Source organism: Salvelinus namaycush, chromosome 10 (genome assembly GCF_016432855.1).
Source record: "Salvelinus namaycush isolate Seneca chromosome 10, SaNama_1.0, whole genome shotgun sequence".
Lineage (NCBI taxonomy): Eukaryota > Metazoa > Chordata > Actinopteri > Salmoniformes > Salmonidae > Salvelinus > Salvelinus namaycush.
In genome coordinates this window covers 23,295,053-23,318,141 of record NC_052316.1, presented here as the reverse complement: position 1 = coordinate 23,318,141, position 23,089 = coordinate 23,295,053, and the positions used below count along the sequence as shown (strand labels likewise).

At 43.3% G+C, this 23,089-nt stretch overlaps 2 protein-coding genes across 2 annotated transcripts in view; both read right to left on the bottom strand.

Annotated features, from left to right (window-relative positions):
• Window positions 1-453: 453 nt before the first annotated feature.
• On the bottom strand, window positions 454-19,192 carry LOC120054259 (sulfhydryl oxidase 1-like). The gene is made up of 10 exons (XM_039001683.1): window positions 18,857-19,192; window positions 16,487-16,541; window positions 15,636-15,726; window positions 14,924-15,030; window positions 13,598-13,732; window positions 13,338-13,467; window positions 8,152-8,274; window positions 7,126-7,264; window positions 5,558-5,734; window positions 454-2,818 (listed from the first exon to the last, which is right to left on the bottom strand). Exons 1-10 carry the CDS (start codon window positions 19,143-19,145, stop codon window positions 1,884-1,886), a joined length of 2,181 nt encoding a protein of 726 aa, XP_038857611.1. The 5' UTR covers window positions 19,146-19,192; the 3' UTR covers window positions 454-1,883.
• A 718-nt stretch (window positions 19,193-19,910) lies between these two features.
• LOC120054258 (centrosome-associated protein 350-like) overlaps window positions 19,911-23,089 on the bottom strand; it is an 85,680-nt gene continuing 82,501 nt past the window's right edge. The window contains exon 35 of the mRNA XM_039001682.1: window positions 19,911-23,084. Coding sequence (XP_038857610.1) covers window positions 22,920-23,084 — 165 coding nt within the window. The 3' untranslated portion in view covers window positions 19,911-22,919. The remainder of the gene's footprint in view (window positions 23,085-23,089) is intronic.

Below are 23,089 nucleotides of genomic sequence, written 5' to 3'. Positions count from 1 at the left end.
CCCATTCTACAGATCATAAACTGTAACTTGCCATAATTCACAATTCTGAAAGGTTTGATTAGGTCAGAGATCACAGCTTCTCAGGTTTGGTGCTCAACTGCAATGTAGGGCCATTAATCATGTGGGCTTTTGTGGAGACAATTGAGAGTGCCACCATCACATTGCTGGCTGCTGTGACCATGGTTCTACTCTACTCTGCCAATGTGAAATCCAGGAGACAGGGAGGGCTTGGACTAGAGGGGTCAGGGACACGGGATGGGTGAAATGCAATGTTCCAGGAAAACACAAAGCTCAAGATCAAGCGTTTACTGTCCTTCATATGAGTTTGTAATCTGGAGCACATCAAAACCCTCCTATTCCCCAAGGTATCCACCCAGCCTTCACATCCACGGTTGAAACACCCCCAGCAGAGCCCACTTGCAAGTGTGTGAAGGAAGAGACCCTGAAAGCCGATTGCGTTTTAATAAAGTTTATTATCGGGTGGGAGCTAATCCTCACGGTAATCTCCCACAGCCCAAAGGAAAACTGGATTACTCACTTGCTATAATCCCAATGAAATTGTTAGGATTTAGCTAGCGCAACAGACCAGATGGTAACAGCCTTTTTCCTTCAACCTACAGACACCCCCACCACTCCTTACCCTACCCCCTTCCTCAAAACAAAACATTTGAATGTTACTCATAAAACCTCATGCAAAACATAAAGTGGAAAGCTGTGGAGGGACAGAAAAAAAAAAATGAATAATCTGGCATCTCAGGTACTTTGGATATTGATGGTATACTGTATGTACATTTGGTTTACATTAATCTATAGTTATAAAACAGCAGAAAGGTAGTTATAGTGTATATTCTAACAGTGCAACTTGCTCTAGGAGAACTATTAAAGTCCACTATTGAACAACTACAACGATGCAAAATCTTAGCAAAAATAATTTGATTGATTGAGATAAGCAAAGCAAAACACAGTATCTCGAGTTGAGTGAGACCAGTAAGCCTAATGTAATGGACACCAGCCAAAACCCCCATCCTGCTTATTTTGTAACCTGTGAACAAGTGCTGCTCTACAACACTTCATTCATGTCTAAACTCTATTGTGCAAAGCTAATTGGGACATGTAAGATGCACTAGCCAATCAGACAATAGCATGGTATGGCCAGTCACAACATAGACCACTTTGGATCAGAATGTGTGAACCATAGAATAAGAACTAATTCTATAGTGTGAACAATAAACAACATTAATCTGACCACACATACTATATATATATATATACACACATTTTATCATATAGTATCTTTATTTATTTGGAAACATCCACTTGCTTTATGCTAAAATCAATATGGATAATCTACTTTCAGGCACTGTTTTTCCAAAATGACATTAAAGGCACATTTCTCTTTGTAAAATCACATTTTCTAATGGAGGTTGATTTCTTTCTAAGAATATAAAATAGTTGTTAGAGTACACAGCTTATAGAACTCTTTGGAAAGGCTGGCAGTGACAGGTCTAAGAGAAGAGCAGTGTTTCTCCTATTACATTAGGGCTTTTATCCATAAAAAACTCTATACAGTGATTCTTTTTTCACATAAATTAATTTGTCATTATATACAGCCTAAGAATTACAATAAATATCAAATAAACCCCTTTAGTTGTTTTCACAAAAAATAATAAAATCCCATTAATTCCCTGGTGTTTTAATTCATCCTTCAGAAGTGGTCAAAAAAGGCTAAATATTTTGGGGTCAAATTATTATCCTGAATGCAAGCACCATGAAGCAATCCATTGATGCGGAACATTACGAATCCTTCAGTTGGAGGGTTTCGGAACTGACCACAGCGTCACAGTATGGGTAAATCTACAGTAGCATTGCCAGGTAATGTTGACTCATGGCAGAGCCACCTTGGCCAGTCGCAGCCGCCGGCGGTTCTTGAAGAAGAGGTACATGGCCAGCAGACACATTGAGGACAGGAAGTAGAGGAGCACACACAGGCTGATGTCCAGTCTGGAGAAGCCCACGCTCAGCAAGGACATCCAGCGCCTCTTGTTAGGGTGCGGGTACATCTCCAGAGCCCCCTCCTCCTCTGACCCAGTGTACTTGCCCGTCAGAATCCTCTTCTGCAGCGTGTTGTGCTGCCCTAACAAGTCCGCCAGCTCCACGGGCTGCATCCCAAGCCGCAGCACTGGCCCCTGTTCCAGGCCGGCTCCAGGTTGCGGCTCCTCCTCCTTCTGCAGGGTCCTGAGTTTGACACGGGAGGACACTCTGGCTGCAGCGCGGAGGGCCTTGGCCTTGTAGTGCTGGTTGATGAAGGAGTCCAGGTCTACAATCTCCTCCTGGGGGGGCCTGAACTTCAGCCCCACGATGCTGGGCCTGCGCTGGGGCTGGTGGGACACATCTGCCTTGGGCTTTACCCAGGGTGGGGGTTCAGACATCTGCACCTTTTCTCCTGCCCTCTCTGCCTCCTCCTCTTCTGCTGGCTCTTCTTTAGCCACTTCTTCCTCCTCCTCCTCCTCCTCCGGCAGTGGTTTGACCAAGGTGTCCTGGGTCTGCCTGGCCCTCCTCTCTGCTCCTCTCTTGGCCTCCTGCTCCTTCTCCTGATGCCTGGCGACCAGCCTCTCCTTCTGCCTGCTGAGGAGCTGGGCCGCCTCCTCCTCCAGGTAGTCAGAGAGGAGGTGTTCAGAGGAGAAGTGGGAGCGGAGGAAGGTGAGCAGCTCTTCCTGGTTCCAGGTGTGTTCTCCATTCTTAACCCCGTGGCAACTGGGACACAGCTCTGGGGACGGCCACTGGATTTTAGGGAAGTGGGGATCCTCACTCAGAGCACCTGGTCAGCAGGAATGAGACGGTTACTTAGGATGAGTAAGTGTGCTTACTTATCAGAGCTAACATAAATGATACAGATAACAACACAGTCATGTTGAGAGGGTAAACTGTTTTGGTGGAAATGTAAATGTATTAGGTAAAACTGACTGGTCCAATAGAAGGACATACTGATGACATCTCACACAATTAAACTAAACTGATACCAAGACAGAGGTATTTTTGCATGCAGAATCTATGTTGATGCTTGAATACATTACAAAGATCCATTTCTCCACATGGCTCATAATAAGCAGTAAGTGCAGTGTTTGCATCGTGTGTGTGGATGAGTGTGTGATGTCTCGGTGTGTGTGTGACAGTGTGACAGGGTCTAACAATGATCAATGTGCTTCTGGGACGTCCCGGAGGGAGGGGTGGCGAGATAATAGACGTCGTCCAAGCGGACAGCTACCCCACCCCCCCTCCCCAACCTCTCCCAGACCCAGAACCCCTTACCTCCACACCCCTTTGAAGACGGCCCACTCTCCAAATTGAATATGAAAGCAGGCACCTCCAGAGGGGAGCTCTCCTTTTAATGAATTACAATTTTTTTGCTTTACATGTTTTCTTTAGCCCCCCAAATGGAGGCATCTGCTAATAAATTGCTTGTCGTCGCCCATGCGAGAGGAAAGTCAAAGCTGCAGCAGTTCTGTCACTTTACAGCGCTGTCAATTTACATCGCCCGTCTCTCCCCCAGATTAATCTCAGTCATATGCATGTGTGTATGTACTCTGCATACAGCACTTTACATAAGAGATACATCAATTTTACTATGTCCTGCTGGGCTTGGAGCCTTTTATACATTTCACCAGTGTGACAGCTTTCATATCCCGTCCCCTTATGACGACATGTCTTTGATGTCTCTATTCTAACTACCTTGCCTTTCATTTCCAGGGGTGACTTTAGCAATAGTACTGATACTATAGTAGCAATAGTATACTGATACTGTAACAAAGGCTTGTCAGGGAATGTCATTCAAAGCATCCCATAAATATTAATGAAGTATGAAGAAATATCTATTTACCACATCAAAATAGTTTCTTCAGCACTAATTCTCAATGTGGAGATCTACTGTACAGGACACAGAGGAGCACTATTAATGTAGGCAGACTGGTAGATTAGCAGAGTGATGCTCTACAAAGCAAACCAACAACATGAGGCTGATACAGTACGAGCTGCTCCAGTCCCCAGCAGCACTACTGAGAGAGCGTCCTCAGCATCTCCCTTCCCCTCCTCACTGAGCCCTGGCAGCCCCGTGGCTCTGGTGTCTGTAGACATGCGTCTCTATCTCACCCTGTTGACAAGTGGCAACAGGACAGGTCTGCTGTTGCTACCGAGCCGGGCTCGGCTCAGGGTCTCTTTGTGCCAGCTAAATTAATTGCGTCGCTGCTTTACAAATAGGCCCCGCTTCATGCATGGCTGCCTCTGAAAGGAGGACAGTGGGAGCTGCTAAAGAGCCCCACTTTAGCGAGGAGGTGGAGAGGGGGGGTGAGAGAAAGAGAGGGGGAAGAGGAGTGTACGTTCCCCCTGGGGAAGACTGGGATGAGAAGCAGAGGCGTGAGGGGGGTAGACCGACGGAGGAGATACTGCTACTCAATGCTACCAACACCCCTGCACCATCCCGTCCCCACCAGCCAAGCCCACCCCTTGAGGCCCTGCCCCCAAACGTCACAACCTGAAGCATCCTGGTGAGGGATTACAAAACAGGGGGAAGCGTGATGAAGGTGACATGGCGTGTGCCAACTGCTGTCACAAGCATCTTGGAAATTGAGCTCTTGGGCTGATGGTCCTCGCTCTGGGAGATTGTTGCCATATCAATTGTCAAGCGAAGGATATGACTCTCTGGGGAGGGACAGACATGCAGTCCTAATAGGGAGGAGTGTCTGGGGACCAGGGACAAGCACAGAAGGTGACGCACACGCCCCTCTACCCTGTTATTCAGGACACAGGCTGTCCAGGGGATTGAGGATGGGGGAGTCATCACCATCACACAGAAACAACAACAATGTGATTCAACGAAGTGAGGTGATAATGACAGGCTTGTGCCAAATAAACTCAAATGATGGCCCTAACAGCCAACTCAGCAGCCATATAGCCCTCATTAAAATGACACAGACATCAAGGCTGCAGTCTTGGCCGTTTGCAGTCTTTAGCACTACAGTTAAGGTCATAGATTTAGTATTTACTGTTGACCTGTAGTGAGCTCTAGACAGGCTAGGGCAGGGCAGGGAATCTCAGTCTTCTGGAAGGAGGGCTAATCTCTGAGAGGAAGAAGAGAAGGGGGAGACTGGGTGAGGAGGAGTGAGGGGGGACAGCTGGTGTCTGCCCAGAGGATCGCCAGGCGTATTATAGGGATTTAGGGGTTAGGAGTAGAGTTGGGACACTTGGGGGGGGGGGGGGGGGGGGGGTCCGTAGGGGCCCTTTTAAAGGAGTGAGAGGCTGAAAGAGATCCTCTAGGAGGGAAGTGGGAGAGGGAAAAGTACAATGGCCTGTGGGAGCCACATTTATCTAACGTTATTGTATGGACAATGGTGGCCACTGTAGGAGACATTTCAATTTATCATACTACTCTATAGTAATATGATGATATATGCAAATTCTATACTTACTAATTAGCATATTATGATTTACGTGTTGGAGGTTCAGTCTTAAAGACCAATCGTCCTCAATGGAAGTAGCAGTAACATTTGTCATGCATCCTTACCTGCCAGTCTATTGTTTACGTGGTTATGGTGGGACCAGAGCCACAGCACAGCGGAGGACAGTGTCCCCACATGGGACATGCTCTCCTGGGCCATGTTCTCAAAGTGGGTGGCACATGCCTGACAGCCAAAGAAACTGTGGATGTATGACCTCATTGCCTGGAGCACCTCCTGGGGGTCTGGGGAGAAGAACGCATAGGAGGAGGAAGTTATTAGCAAGATTAAGCATACTTGTTATACACATCAGTGTACTGTTGAAAAGGAGTCTAATATTGTACATTTGAAAATTGCAGCAAGGAATGTCTGTATATTGTTTCGTATACATTTAGTATGGCTAAGGACATATGGGTTTGGCACAATGTAAAAAAGGTGCAAAGGTCCCTTAAAATGTTTTGCCAGTTATTATGAAAGGCTTAAAACATCAAAACATGGACAACAGACATGGACAGGGATAGTGAGGAATTCTTCAGTGCTAAACTATTAGTGGTTAATAACAGGGCAATAAAGGGCCTGGATCCTGAGTCCCCTGGGCATTCCCACGGTGCTCTGATATATTCCATGAATACCAGTATTTAGTCAATGTGCTCTGAAAAACAACCAGGTTGGCAGATGTCACCACCAGTACCAGCACCGAAATGTCTGCTGCAGGTTTTTGTTGTGTTTAATTCCCTACAGTAAAGCTTTATTTTGCCCTCAGATGATCCGTGGTGGTAGGGCGGAGGCCTAATCCAGAGGTCCATCCGCAGGGGGCCAGATGGACACCCCTGGTCCCCTGCTGGCCCATCTGCAGGTTATGTGCCCCCCTTTCCACCCCATCCCATAAGCCCTGGTATTAAGCCCTCCAGGAGAGGAGTGCTGGTCAGTTGCCTCCATTCTTAACCACTTATATTCCACTAATCTAAAGAAATCCCTTTTGACCCACCCACAATTAGGGACTGTTTCAGATGCTGTTGTGACAAGAAAACAGAACAAAAAAGAAAAAAGAGCTTTGTATAGGCTACTTACGGAATTTAACACTGAAGTAAGTGTGTGAGAGTTGTTGTGTGGGACTGTCTAAATGTTGTGCAAGTGTGTGCAGTTAAATACGGTCATTGCAAAATATTCCACTAAACATTCCAGGCTAATTTGTTTACAAAGCACTTGTCCCCGGTTGGTCACCCCCCACCCTGGTCTCCCCTAGCTGAACCATATCCCTGTATTGAAAGCAGCAGCCCCTGTGTGAACGCTGTACACTCTTCTGACTGGCTCAATGACCTGGAGAGATCTGTCCCCAGAGAGCCATAGGGGTTCTAACAGACTGGAAACACTTGTGTCATGGTTCATCGCCTGGGCACACTCACTCCTCTAAGACTGAATGGCTGCTGACTTCTGGCCAATTTCCTAGGAGGCGATGGGCTCTAAAGGCCGCATTAACAGGCTAACATGGCAGGAGGACTTGTTTTAGCTTCTAACAACGTCCCTTTTCCACTTACTACCATTGTCCCAGGAACATTCCTCTTGAATTAACTGAAGTTTAGTGATCATGTAATCATAAAAACGAAAATAGCTGTTGTTCAGTGAGTTTTCCTACCTTTGCCAGCAGCTTCCTCGGCCTGTACAGTAAGGACATGGAAAAGGGTCCACATGCCACAGGGGTACCTTCTGAAGTGGGGCTTGGAGCCCTGGCAGCCCACCCACCTCACCCCCTCAGGCAGCGCAGCATTAGGTACCTGATCACACACAAACGCACACATTTACAAGCATTTTTGCTTCACCCGCAATATCTGCTAAATATGTGTATGTAGCCAATCAAATTTGAATATTTGATTTGATTTATTTTAACACTAAGATTGATTGATGTCGCCCTATCTTCTCATAAAGCGGTTTCCATATAACCTGCTCTATCTGAGGATTCTTAATAAGAGGTTAGTTTACATGAATGAAAACAGGCCAAGTAAGTACATGGAAAATACATCTATGATTTATTTTACTGCAACATGTCATGTTAAGTGGGAGCACGTTCTATGCCATACTATTCTCATTCTATATCATGGCGATTCCAGGTTAATGGAAACGCCTCAACAGAGTGGTGAGATTGTGTTCAGGTCAAGGGAAGGAAACACTGCTAAAACACGCTTTGATCAAACAGCATATTTCTGACATATTGTCGTTTCCTCCCTGCCACTGCCCAGGATTGCAGAGTCTGTGATTGACAGAATTACTTCAAAGTCGATAGTAAAGATTCGGTGTGTGTATACTGTTCGACACCAGTCCATTTCTTAGAGGAGCTGGTTCATACCTCTTCATTGATTAATTGATTCGGCTGCTAAAAGCTAATGATGTCACTAAGTGACTGGTCCAATTGGGGAACCTATAGGCATGTCGGCTTAGATCCAAAGTCAACAACACATACATTTTCCAATAATACATATGCTGGCACAAGGCTCACAAGATTCATTTACAGCATTACATAAACCTACTTCCCTGTGTGCTGATACTCTATGCGTGAAATATTTCAGCTATCATCTATAAAAATCACTTGACTCTGGCTCATCAACAATATGGTGAGTGGTTCTGCCTCAGGCTTGTCTGATTGGCTGGCGGGTTGACCCCTCACCTCTGCAGTGTTGTCCAGAGCGTCCCTCAGAGAGCTGTAGGACAGCTCTGTGTCCTTCTCACCCTTCAGCCACGTGTCCACAGACTTCAGCAGGTTGTTCACCACAGGACGACCAGGGAAGTACTGCCCAAGACAACATTACAGGTAAACATCATCATCATTAACTCCTCTCATTTCATACAATAGACTCTTAAACAGTATATTTTGTACTGTGTGGTAATAGATTATTATTACTATGAGTTGGAAATCCATCTGTCATGCCATCTGTCTGAGTTTAGAAATTTCACCTAAACCCGCTTTTGCCATACTTAACGTGTAATGTTTTTTTCCACTAATTTAGTAAAAACGACAGTGTATAAGACACCGGAGAATTTGTCATGACTGTTTCTTGTACTGTTTGTTTACGTTCTCTAACCTCTGCCGTTGTCAAGAAGTATGTTGAAATTTTGGCCCAAAAGGCAAACTCAGCTCCATCATTCATTGAATCAGATGGCTTATTCATCACAAAACCCACTGATATTGCCAACTACTTTAATGACCTTTTCATTGGCAAGATTAGCAAACTTAAGCATGACATGCCAGTAACAAACGCTGGCACTACACATCCAAGTATAACTGACCAAATGATGTAAGTGTGGAAGAGGTGAAAAAGTTATTGTGGTCTATCAACAATGACAAGCCACCGGGGTCTGACAACTTTGATGGAAAATTACTGAGGATAATAGCAGATGATATTGACACTCCTATTTGCCATTTATTTGATTTAAGCCAACTAGAAAGTGTGTACCCTCAGGCCTGGAGGGAAGCAAAAGTCATTCCGCTACCTTAGTAAAGCCCCATTTACTGGCTCAAATAGTCGACCAATCAGCATACTAGCAACCCTTAGTAAAAAAAAAGAAAAAAAAAGGGGTTTGACCAGATACAAATGCTATTTTACAGTAAACAAATTGATAAGACTTTCAACACGCTTATAGGGAAGGACATTCAACAAGTACAGCACTTAAACAAATGACTGATGATTGGCTAAGAGAAATTGATTAAAAAGATTGTGGCGGCTGTTTTGACTTCAGTGCGGCTTTTGAAATTATTGATCATAGTCCACTGCTTTACACCCCCTGCTATATTGTGGACCAAGAGTTACCTGTCTAACAGAACACAGGGGGTGTTCTTTAATGGAAGCCTCTCCAACATAATCAGGAAAGTTACCATTGGCTCAGAACAGGGCAGCACGGCTGGCTCTTAAATGTACACAGAGAGCTAACAATGATATGCATGTCAATCTCTCATGGCTCAAAGTGGAGGAGAGATTGACTTCATCACTACTTGTTTTTATAAGAAGTGTTGACATGTTGAATGCACTGAGGTGTCTGTTTAAACGACTAGCACACAGCTCAGACACACATGCATACCCCGCAAGACATGCCACCAGAGGTCTCTTCAAAATCCCTAAGTCAAGAACAGACTATGGGAGGCACACAGTACTCTATTGCACATCAGGTAACTGATGCAAGCAGTAGAATCAGATAAAAAAAAACAGATATTGAACAGCAGGGAATGTGAAGAGACTAACACACAGGTACAGACACATGCATGCATACACACACACTCTAAACACACGTACATTGAAATATTGTTGCATTGTGGTATTATACATTTTGTATTGTAGATATGTAGTGGTGTAATAATGTTATATGATGTACTGTTTTATATTTTATTTTATGTGTGATGGAAGAGCCTTAATATGTTTGGACTCTAGGAAGAGTAGCTGCTGCCTTGGAAGCAGCAAATGGGGATCCCTAATAAATAAGACAACATGGTGTGTGTGGAAATATAACACTGCAACTAACAGTGGGCCACTATGGGAGGCAGGGAGGAAATCCCAGTGCCTTGTGTTTGAGACGGATGGTGACAGAAGAGGGTCAGCTGAAGACAGGGAGGCATTAACAACAGAACAAGCTGATTGGAGGTGTAAAGCCACTTCCGATCCTTAAAGAACCCTTACAACAGCCACCCTGGAAGACCCATCACTATACTGCTATTGACTAGATTCTACAGGTCGACCTGCATTTAACCCTAACGGCTAAGAGACGACCAAATAAACAGTAGGCTGTCATGGCAACCTTCTCCCATTCAAAACAGAGGTAAGATGTCTCAGTCACAATGGACTATTTAAGTTCATTAGCATTTTCTGGTGTTGTCATGGCGAAAACTACTTATGAGGAGCCTGTAGATAACAATCAAATCAGATGCACACACACATGTGCAGGCGTGTATGCACGCACACACCCACAAGAAACAGTCAGTGTAGTAACATCCAGCAGTGTGAACATGGTGGACCTGGAAGTGGGCCAGTGCTGCCCTTTTGCGGCACGGGGGCACAAACCCATCAGTGCGACACAGAGGCAGGGGCCTGGCCCAGCCTGGCCGGGAGGGGACAGCATCCCAGAGGTGCACCTTTTTTGATTTGTGCTGCAGAGTCTTTTCAATTTGCCCTGGCCATCTGTTCAGCAGCGTTTGGGTGCCTGGCTCATGGTTCTATTCATCACTCTAACTGGATCTCCATTACACCAGGCCCACTTAAAAAGGCACCTGGAGATTTACTTAACCCCTGTGGCCCACACAGCCCCATACAGGGTTTGATTTGCTCCCTTAATCTGAGACATTCAGCTAAAAAGATGGTGTTTGGGTATTCACAGATACAGATACCCAATCCTGTACTACAGGTGGGTTGTTAACAGGAAACAAAAGAGGTCCCCCGTCTGCTGCTGCTGAGGAGGACAATTAGATCATCGGCCGGGCGGCTGAGACGCCTAGGTCTGGGGACTACTGGGCACTAACCAGGCTGAAAAGCTCATTAACACACATTTGAATTTAACAGCGAGGAAATTGGGGACGGGCAGGCAAATGGGCTCTGCTCACCAGAGCCAAATACTTAGCATGTTCTGCTCTCCACCTGCGTATCGATTTCCTAAATCATAAGCAAAGGCCAACATATTTGGCTGGGAAATTAGTAGTAATTTGGTCTGAAGTATTTGATTGGCAAACATGAACATATCAAGTGTGATGAATCAATGCTACAGTATACTGTATCCCCATCATGAAGGATCTCTCCGAGTGACCTCTTCTCTGGTAGTATACCTCTAACCACTATCAGAGCCCCCACCTGACCCCCAAACCTAACCCCCTGCCCCCTCCCCCAGCCTCTCAGAGGACCATGACAATCCACTTCACCCGGCAATATGTCATCTTAAATCCGATTAGTATCAGCACTTGAGAAACCGCAGTCTCCTCCGAGAGACGTTCAAAATAGAATGCATCTGTCGGCCTGGCCCGGGGAAGCCCTTTTTAATCCTGCCTCATTCAACCTCAGGGACCAATATACATGCCACTGAGTAAAAGCTGCCTAACTGCTTCCCTGCATGCAGCAGCCTAGTGGACCTATCTGTCATGCCCACAGCCCAGCCACAACCCAACAAACAAAGGCCTTTGTCCTACTGGTGGAGTCCAGAGGTTGGTGGGCTATCCTTACAGTATCACTGAGGCCAATCAGTTAACACAGCCACATTCCACCACCATCCACCTCCGCTAACTGCTAACCTTAGCATGGACACACTGAGCCATGCGCCACGGGAGAGAGATGGATTTGGGCTCAAGCTCCACCCTAAATCCTTGTTTTATTCCCTGGCCCGCCCTCCCTTGCTGCAGGAGGCTTCTTTCAAGAAAGCAGGATAGAAACGGTAATCCTAAAACCTCTTTGTAATGCTCTCATGCTTCCCAGATCCACTTTTTAAAATCCTCATATACATGTATGGATTCATAAATCTGGATTCTGGTTGACAAGACAGTAAATCTAGTAATATTATAGCGCAAGAAAATATAACTTGTTTACGTCCTGTCTGGGACAGAGATGCACTGTGATGTGGGAGCACACAGCACACCACAGATTCTATTGACAGCTGAGCGTGTCATCGGTATGAGACCAGCTATAGGTTTTGTGCACAGTGACTCATTCTCAGGATGATCCAATTACACCAGTCACTCTGGAAGTTTAAGAATCTTAGTTTGCTGTGACATGCTGTGCGTGTGATCAAGTAGACGGGTAAACAGTGCTGTACAGTCTGCCATTTGGTCATAACACTTGAAGGGATACGAGAGATTGAGCATAAACAGACAGACCATGGTTTTATACACATGGTTCACTTGTCTGTATTGGTCCAAACCATCCCTAAAACAGGTTGAATACAACCCCTTTGTTGAGGCAACGGTCTGACAAACGTCAATAAATACTGCTGCAATGCCTGCTTTCTCTGCTACAGTCTCAGCAAGGACATTGTTGTGGGGCACTGACAAATACCACAGGGAGTTTGAGGTATTGACAAAACAAACTGGAGTTAATGGGGGGCTGGAGAAAAACCCTCCCACAGTCCGTTCAATCCCTCCCTAGAGAGTCTGAAATAATCACAGAGATTGGTGGTGGAGAGGCCTGATGCCTGATGCACAGCCAATACGAGCAGGACTGGGGAGGTCATTGTCTTGGGATCCCTGGCACACTTCTGGGTAGCATAGAGCTGGGAGGGGAGGTGAGGGGTGGGGGCAGGGGTTTTACCCAGTTCTAAGAAATCCTAATCAGGGTATGTCTGCATACAAAAAAAAAGAGGTGGGGATCCAATGGGAAGCAAATAAAGTATTTCCCCAAGAGAGCCTTTTGTGTCCTGTCAAGTCAATGACCTCCAATTTTGGGTTCACCATTGAGAGTGTCATTCCTACTGTGATACACATTTTTGGGTGTGAAGGTATAAGCATGTAAAAACTATATAATAGTAAAGTTATTGTACACTTAACGGTATTACATTAGGAATTTTGAACCAAGTAACAATGGCACTTGTTCATTTGGTGAATTATATGGACCATATTTTCATATTTCTTTTTAAAGCAAAACTGAATTAGAACTAATTATGCAGCTAAATGGAAGGCCTCTGTTTCACAACTGATATCCTTGAACAAATCCAAAGCACTGTCTCACTCTCCCTCTAGTGGTATGTCGTCATAACTGCATAGCCCTGACAAAAGCCAGCCAACCATCTTCTTTAGGGCTGATATGAACAGAGAGAGGATGAATGGGTGAGGTTAGTGTTCAGTGTGGGTATGGTTTAGTTTCAGTGTGAGCAGCAAACCTGTCCACTCACCTTCGCTAGTACTGAGATGTAGCGTTGTAGTGTGCTCAGTGCCTCTCCTTTGATGACAGGGTGAGCTGCCAGCTCCACGCGCAGAGAGTAGTGCAGAGTAGACTCCAGGTCTGCCATATACACACGAGACCTAACGACACACACAATTCAACATTTTTGTCATGGAATCAATGGGGTTACATTGGTAAATCTTACACCTAAAAATTAGGAACTTATTTTTCTGGACACCATTACTGTTTTGTCAAGTTAAAATGCTTTACCTGTTAAATGGTCTCAATTGGTCCTCTGTTGTGTTTTTCGCAAGGTCAGAGGTCACTGGCAGTGACTTTCCGGCCCGCACTACCCCAGGAAGCCTCTGGAGGGCGTAGGTGTAGAAGGTCCGGGCCTCAAGTTGTCTGGAAGAAAGCCAAGCAGACAGTTGAGTTCACAGTTAGGGCTGATGAATTTCTATTAATCTGGCACCAGCCACAGGAAGATTTTAACCATGGAAACAGGTGAAAAATCCTTCCCACTAGAATAACAACACAGACCTCACAGTATATTGTAGCTACAGTGGAAAAATACGGTTTTTAGCTTCTCTGTCTAGGAACAGGATACAAGTGGTTACATGTGCCAGGGCCTGCCCTCAACAGACCACAGGTGGGCCCCTGGTCTCCTCACTAAGCCCTCCTCTCTCCTCTGGTGAACAGATGGTGCTGAAATACCATCGCTGATCATTTCCCTCTCTACTAACCCTACAAAAGGAACAAAAAGACTGCTATCCGTCTCCCTGTTCTTACCAGCCAGCCAAACCACCCTGTGGACCAATGAGAGCAGGAGGACGCTCCAGGCCTGAGCTCGCCCGGCCCACCCCTGCCTGGGACTCAATTACACTAGACTCGCTGGGTCGCTATTCATTGTGGGGTCCCCAGAGCACAGAGGCACGCGTCAGAGGGGGGAGAGGCACACGTCGGAGGGGAGGGGCCGTTTTCACCTGGGAGAGGCACACGCATGACGGATGTGCGACTCCATTCCCCCCCCCCCCCCCCCCCCCCCGGATCAATCACGTATTCAATGGGCGACCATCTGTCGCAGCGCGAGGCAACGTTGGGGTGGTTTGGCAGGTGAACCGCAGGAAAGGAACGCCATTGTATCCATGCAATAAATTAAACCCCCTCTGTACGCCCTGGAAGAGGGGGGAATAAATAAATCAGCAATAAATCATTTCCTTTTTTGCATTTGTCAACTAAAAAGACTCCTCTTGCATGCCAAGTTATGGAAATAAGCAAAACAAAGTGAAAGAAACAACAGATTAATTCACAGGGTGAGGAATCATCATTCAAAGTATTATGATATTGAGTGATAATAATAATAATAATAGAATATTTTAATTCCATGATCCCATTAAGAGGCCAGATGTTAAAAGGCATCCTACTATAAAAGTGTATAACACAACAAATTTCACAACAACATTGTTGAGTATTGAACTGTGAAAATAGAAAATTAACTCTTGATGAGTAGGTACATTAGGGTCCAGACTCTGAGGAAAGCTGAAAGTGATCTGCAGTTCTGTCACATATTGTGATGGTATTAGAGCAGTCACTCACACATGGAGCCTGGTGAAGATCCCACTAGGATAGTACAGGTAACAGGAGGGGAAGTTCAGGACCCTCCGCACAGCTATTTTCTCATACTGCAGTAGGTCCAGAGTCAACTGGTGAGGAAGAAAAACCAACACAGTAATGACCGACTGTCTGCATGTTGTTTCAAATTGGTTGTACTAGGCACACAAGTACACTGTTGACATAGTGACACACTTGACGTAGTGACACACTTGTTGACACACTCGTTGACACAGTGACACAGTTAACATAATGTTTGCCTACTATACAGCAGGGGTAGGCCACTAGATTCAGCCGGGGGCAATTTTTTTCAGGGCTGATGGTCGGAGGGCACAATGATTTGTACATTGCAAATTGACCACAACTAAGTCCAAAAATAGATTCTATTAGAAAATAAAAATGATTATGAAAATGAGACATGATCACATATCTCAAATTTTTATATATATTTTTTTAATTGTGGGAATTCGTGGGAACAGATCCCCCCCCCCCCCCCCCCATTTTTTTTGGGGGGGGGGGGCTGAATCAAAATTTAGGGGAGCCAAAAAAATATCACTGTCTTTTGCCAACACCTGCTATACATAGAAAATGTTTTTCGTGTGCTTGTAAATGTTAACCATTTGACCACCCCAGGATTTTTTCTCCTCCATTTCCCTCTGAGGAGCATGTAGCTTGACTGATGCTAATTAATTCTTACCTCTCTGCCCACATATGAGTTAGAGGTCTCAAAGAGCAAGGCCAGGTGTCCCACACTGTTTGTCTCAAAGAAGTTGTCAAGCTCTGCTCTGCTGTGGAGCGAGGAGGATAATACAATTTACATAGGGACCACAACATATCACTAATAGTTGATGATTGAAACATCAAGTACATTTCTATTAAGACTCTATAAAAAAAAAATTGAACAACAGCACAATCTGAGCATTGACATGTAACACACATGACAAGTGGTATAGCGCCTTCTTCAAAAGAGGAAGAAGACTTCATGATCTAACACTTTCATTCAGAAAAGAGGAATCAATGTGACCTCCTGACTGTCTTCTTTATTCTACTTCCTATGTTATCAACCATTATCTTGTAAAGTCACGGAGATAAATAACGCCAAAAGTAAAACTCAAGTGTCTCTTATGACGGGTTGGAGGAGTGTGTGAATATATGTGCTGTGGCACAACCCAATAGACACCCTCACTTATCCATGAAAACCTTTAAACCAAGGGTGGTATTGTCACAATATAAAAACCTGCCTCATGGTTTGGGCCTGCTGCCAAGAGGAAACTATGTCCATTTCAAACTAACTGCATGGGATTATTTTCCGGTTACACAGTTAATTGGATCCTGCATATAGACTGAGACCTGAAATGCCAAAATGTATTCTAATTTGGGATTCCAAAGGATGGTGTTTGAACAAGAGTAGCTATGAGATGGACAGAATGCAAATTCCTAAATCACATCATATGCTCCAATAATCAAATGTAGAGTCTGGAAGCAACATTCTTTCCGCAAAATTAAGCTGATCCACCCCTTTAAAAAAATAAAAAATGTAGAGTCTGCCTTGGAGGGGAGGGGAGGGGGAGGGGGAGGGCTGAGATACTGGCTGTGCTGAACTCTGAAAAACAACAAGGTCAGCATCACACAGCTTTTATCCCGCAATTTACATTTTAAAGTGGAATAATACAGGAATATAAAATTAAAACAATTGTTAATAATTGCTTTATTTAAAAAAAAAATGCAATAAATAAATTTAAAAAGTCTGCATAGACTAATAATTTTTGTTTTAGAAATTGGATACTACACACGGTCTCAATTTGCACTGCAGTTTGATGAATACATGAATACATACACTGCATTCGGAAAGCACTCAGACCCCTTGACTTTTTCCACATTTTGTTACATTACAGCCTTGCTCTAAATTGTATTTAATTGTTCCCCCCCCCCATCAATCTACACCCCCATAATGACAACGCAAAAACAGGTTTTAGAAATGTTCACAAATGTATTAAAAATAAATAACTGAAATTTACATTTACATAAGTATTCAGACCTTTTAGTTTGTACTCTGTTGAAGCACCTTTGACAGCGATTACAGCCTTGAGTATTCTTGGGTATGACGCTACAAGCTTGGCACACCTGCATTTGGAGAGTTCCTCCCGTTCTTCTCTGCAGATCCTCTCAAGCTCTGTCAGGTTGGATGGGGAGCGTCACTGCACAGCTATTTTCAGGTCTCTCCAGAGATGTGCGATCGTGTTCAAGTCCGGGCTCTGGCTGGGCCACTCAAGGACATTCAGAGACTTGTCCCGAAGCCACTCCTGCATTGTCTTGGCTGTGTGCTTAGGGTCATTGTCCTGTAGGAAGGTGAACCTTTGCCCCAGTCTGAGGTCCTGAGCGCTCAAACAGGTTTTCATCAAGGATCTTTCTGTACTTTGCTCCGTTCATCTTTCCCTCGATCCTGGACTTGTCCCTGACGTGGAAAAACATCCCCACAACATGTTGCCACCACCATGCTTCACCGTAGGGATGGTGCCATGTTTCCTCCAGACGTGACGCTTGGCATTCAGGCCAAAGAGTTCAATCTTGGTTTCATCAAACCAGAGAATCTTGTTTCCCATGGTCAGAGTCCTTTAGGTGCCTTTTGACAAACTCCAAGCTGGCTGTCGTGTGCCTTTTACTAAGGAGTGTCTTCCATCTGGCCACTCTACCACAAAGTCCAGACTGGTGCAGTGCTGCAGAGATGGTTGTCCTTCTGGAAGGTTATCCCATCTCCACAGATGAACACTGGAACTCTGTCAGAGTAACCATTGGGTTCTTGGTCACCTCCCTGACCAAGGCATTTCACACTGATTGCTCAGTTTGGCTGGGCAGTCAGCTCTAGGAAGAGTCTTGGTGGTTCCAAACTTCTTCCAATTAAGAATGATGGCAGCCATTGTGTTCTTGGGGACCTTCAATGCTGCAGACATTTTTTTTACCCTTCCCCAGATCTGTGCCTCGACACAATCCTGACTCGGAGCTCTACGGACAATTCCTTCGACCCCATGGCTTGGCTTTTGCTCTGACATGCACTGTCAACTGTGGGACCTGATATAGACAGGTGTGTCTTTCATGTCCAATCAATTGAATTTACCACAGGTGGACTCCAATGAAGTTGTAGAAACATCTCATGGATGATCAACGGAAACAATGGAGCTCAATTTCAAGTCTCATAGAAAAGGGTCTGAATACTTATGTAAATAAGGTATTTCTGTTTTGAATTTGTAAGACATTTGCAAACATTTAAAAAAAACTGTTTTCACTTTGTCATTATGAGGTATTGTGTGTAGATTTAAGGAAAACCCGTAATTGAATAAATGGTAGAATAAGGTGGTAACGTAACAAAATGTGGAAAAAGAAAAGGGGTCTGAATACTTTACGAATGCACTGTAAGTGAAAAACGAAGACAAATTGATGGATCCATGTCGCAAGAAAGAACATTTAAATTTGTTTAACCCATGACTTGTACACTTAACACATGACCAGTCAATTATGATTGGTTTACTAACAACAACCCGTTCAATACGTTGTAAAAACCCCGCCTACGGTACTGTTTATGAATGGGCTTCCAGTTTATATCAAATTCATGAAAATGTGGTCATTTAAGATACATCCAAATTATATTCGTGCCTTAATTTAATTTAATTAACCTGATGCCTTTAATGAACGTTTTCGATTGCGTTTTTCTCTTCGTAATCGAAACCTATATAGAAGGCATTGAGTAAAAGTTAATTAATACACGAATATAATTTTACATCTTAAATTACTACATTTTAATTAATTTGATGATATAAACTTGAAACCCGTTCAAAAACAATACTAGTCTTACACCAGGAAGTAGGCGAGACTGCCATAGGCCAACACTGAATATTATATTACTGGAAAATGCAAACCAACCTTTAATATCGCTTGCGAGACTTTTCCATACGGGAGAAAAAGCAATACAATGCCCGCACCAAGAGGCGTAAAACTCAACAACCAGTGCGGCTGTAGAATTGACCAAAACGCTGTCCACATTATCCGGGGTTAAAACGACTACCTGATCAGAAGCGGTGTACAAGCCAGCTTCGGTGGTAAAAGGAAAAAGTAAACACACAAATAAGATAGTAGATATGAATGACTCTCTCAAATTTGCGTGTATTTTCCCTGTAAACCTAGACGTGGCACGGTAGCAGCGCCACGCCATCTTCGTATGCTTTTCTGACAGCTACCAGGTCCGAGCAAGGCAACCACTGTATATGAAAGTTATAGAAACTTTTTCACTCGTCCAACTCCCTCCCCCAACCTCTGACCGCCGAAGAAGCAGGGCTACATTCATAAACAAGGACGGAGGTGATATAATTGATTTGAGCTTTGTTGATGTGAGTTGATGCATCCATATGTGAGAATACTTGTGTCTATGTATTTGAGAGTGGTTACATTTCTCCCCATTCCTCAGCTGTTTACGAAAAAAGTGGCAGGGAGGGCTTTGTTTGAATCACAGATTGCCCCTTTAAAAGGGGTTGGCCTGCAGAACTTATTCAATGTCTATGATCCAGACTTACGATCTGATAATTGACTTAAACATCTAATAATGACTTCTCATAATTATGATTTAGTAAGTCATAATGAGATAGATACCACCTTATAATTAAAACGTACTTCTCAATTATGATGATTTACTATCTCACAATTGTGACTTAGTATCTCAAAATAATGAGTGCTCATGATTATGACTTACTACCTCATGATAACTCGTAGTCAGACTTCCAAATGCAAATTTCCATTAAAAAAATTATGACAATGTGTGGGGTATGGGAAGTTCAAGGTGTAACAGGACACAATAATACACTTATAATACACCTATGCAAATCACTCAAACAGCTGAAAGGCAAGCCACATTTGGCAAACCACACTTGAGGCACTGAGCACCAAAAGCAAGTGTTTTTTTTGCAGGTAATACAACATTTAATATGTGGAAATAATTAAAGCTTTATTTACAATTTCAAAGTTCAATTTAGTTAACAAATATATATGTATACTATATACATATCCGCAAAGTGAACAATGTTTATTTTACAATAATCGTATAGGTTCAATAGTGATTGATCCAACAGGAGATTGTGAATATACAAGAACACTCCATAAAACAATGTACAAGTCTTCAAGTGCACCTGCGTCTCTCACAGTAGTACATTATTATAAATATTCATACACTTTAAAGATGCAAAAAGATTTCACTAGTCTACAAGCCATTTGATTATCTAACCATTTTTGCCTAATATACATTTTTGTTTTGGAATTGAAATCCCTGTCCTCATAGCAAGGGAACCCTGAAGAAGGCACTGCATGCCGAAACGTTGGTTGTTATTCCCATTAAATGTTTGGGAGCATAATTAATGTGAGACTTTTTATTTTTATAATTTACTCTCCATTAGTCAGCATCTCTATAAAACATTGTTTGGTGTGCCTCAGCTTGTGCCTTTCACAGTAAGGCTCAACACAATCCGAAAGACAGACAGCAGTTTGAAAACAATTTGAGGCATTTTGACTGTCCTATGGGAGGCCCAGAGAACTTCAACTACATTGTTATTCAATGAGACTACAAAGCTGGCTTGTAAAACAATGTATCCAACCAACAAATACTGCATAGATATAAATGGGACATTTCATCCCCAAACTACAATCAATTCAGATTTTTTTTTTTACCATTCTAGACCACCAGGGATTAACATTAAAGTCGGACAAGTCAGGAGTATTTTTCAGTTACCCGAAGATTATGATCACTTCCCAGAAAATGTAAATGAGCTAGTTAGTTTTATTAGTCGTATTTACACTCAGAAGTGTCATATTGCCTGCCTTTCACCTACACATATGGGAGGAATCAGAAACATTAGTACTGGAATTCTTAGTATAATGGTTGTCAGTACAAAAATTATCTCACCAGGCTCAACTTGCCCCACAAATGTTTTGTCTTTCACTTCACTGGGAGGACCCAGAAATATCAATTTTAGGCTTATGAAATTCTGGTATTTTTGGTATTCTTTTATTTAACTAGGCAAGTCAGTTAAGAACAAATTCATATTTACAATGACGGCCTAGGAACAGTGGGTTAACTGCCTTGTTCAGGGGCAGAACGACAGATTTTTACCTTGTTAGCTCAGGGATTCGATCCACCAACCTTTCGGTTACTGGCCCAACTCTCTAACCACTTGGCTACCTGCAGCCCCAAAACAGGGCATCCCTAAATGTCAATCCCTGGGGAAGTGTTGCAATACAGCCTTGTGGAAATGCATTTCTTAGGTAGAAATCACATCATAGTTCTCTCATTAAACACATCTAGGGACCAGAAATTAGGCATATCATGGAGAAACAGGTATCAAAGGGAAATGTACAGTCAGAGCCCTAGCAATAGACCGTTTAAATATCTACCCCTTCGTCCGGTACAAGAACAGTGGTGGTAAATGCTAATTGGTATGCAAACTTTCATTACCACCATTAAAGTCACTTTGCTAACAGACATTACAGTTGACAAGCATAGTCATGCATGTTAAATTCATCTGTAGCTACATCACAGTATTCTTGGACTGAAGTAGCTAAAGAAGAGTAAGCCCTTGAACATCAATGTTGAATGCTACGACCCACACAGATTAATCCATGACTCACGTGTTACCATGATGCAAAAGCCGAATGGCGAGAACACTTGGTTCCATTACAGTATATCAAATGTGTATCATCAGTGACACCCACAGAGGCATAACGACACAGAAGCTAGTTAATCTACCTACCATAAATGGCATTTGAGTCACTGATTCAGAAACATTAGAAATGCAATACTTGCTTGTCTGTATTGCATTTCTAATGTTTCTGAATTAGTGACTCAAATGCCAAAAGGCAAATGGGGGATATCAAGGTGTTCTCTGATAGAACTATGCTTCGGTAGACACAGAATAAGGCAAAGACTGAAGGTTTACCCAGTTGGGGAAAAGTTATCCTTTAGGTATTTATGAAAAACATGGTATATATATGTAAATAACATTAAAATAAAGGAGGTCCATAAGAGTAGAGACATCACTTAAGGCCTGTAAATTGTGTTGCTCTTCTTGAGTGAGGCAATTCATAATCATACAGAACAGAAAAGAGGCACTTTAACTGAATCCAGCATGACAGAATTAAAGGTTTCTAAACTAACCGTGTAGAACCTCTTGATATCTGTTTGTGGCCAAGAGGCTAGTTAACAGGTAAAACGATGGAAGAAAAGGGACAGTGTTCAAATCCATCAATTACTAATATTAAGATATTTAAATATTAAATACAAATAGGCATCTTTGCAGGTCTTTTCAACAACATTCCCTTTAAATCCCTATACAATGAATTGCCATTTTCACATTCCCATTTATTTTTGTGCTTTGTTATTTCATCAGTCTGTTTTACAAAATTCTAAAATAAACTTTGTTTCTAAACATGTTAACAGCAAGACTACTTACAAATTAAAAAAAAAAAATCCTAATCAAATAGTTCACAATAAATATCACAATACAGGAGGCAAAATATTTATTTGTATACTATAATTAAAAAAAAAATCTGATAACCCCAATGATTCTTCCATACTCTATTAATCCTTATCGTCCCGTCTTTAGTGTCTTGTCAAATTACCCCTGTGCTCATCACAAAAACCATGAGTTTGTCATGGAACATTACATTTAGCAGCATTGATTAATTTAATGCAAAACTAGGTCTACTCCATCTTTGACTGACCATGAACAGGTGGGCCAGCGTGGGAGGCTTTACATATTGGTTAAAGGCTGGATCAAAGATGTTTGGTGTAAGACATGTGGTAGATCCACAATTAGCTGATCCAAATCTGTGTAGCAGAGAGGTACCAGTTTGACTGAAATGAAGGCATCCGGAGATCATTGGCACATTGGCTGTGGGAGGAAATGTCTGGTGGAAGGTGGGTTTAAAACGGAGGTTTAAAAGCTCAGGAAAGGGCCCTTTTTGATCTCTTCTCCTGAATTTGAGAGAGAACTTCTGCTGTGTCCTTTATTAATGCATCAAAGATCCCGTCAGCCAACTGCATCTTGACGTAGAGCTCATCTTCATCATAGTTCACCCACTGAGACTCTTCCTCGTGAAGCTCCTGGACCTGAA

Bases quoted from the DNA above. Each gene is read 5' to 3' on its own strand.
- LOC120054259 (XM_039001683.1), bottom strand. From the start codon at position 19,145: ATGGCGTGGCGCTGCTACCGTGCCACGTCTAGGTTTACAGGGAAAATA. The intron at 15,031-15,635 runs GTAAGAATTAAT...CTTCCTCACCAG, and splicing joins ACTCATATGTGGGCAGAGAG to TTGACTCTGGACCTACTGCA. The intron at 8,275-13,337 runs GTGAGTGGACAG...TGTCTTGGGCAG, and splicing joins ACATCTCAGTACTAGCGAAG to TACTTCCCTGGTCGTCCTGT.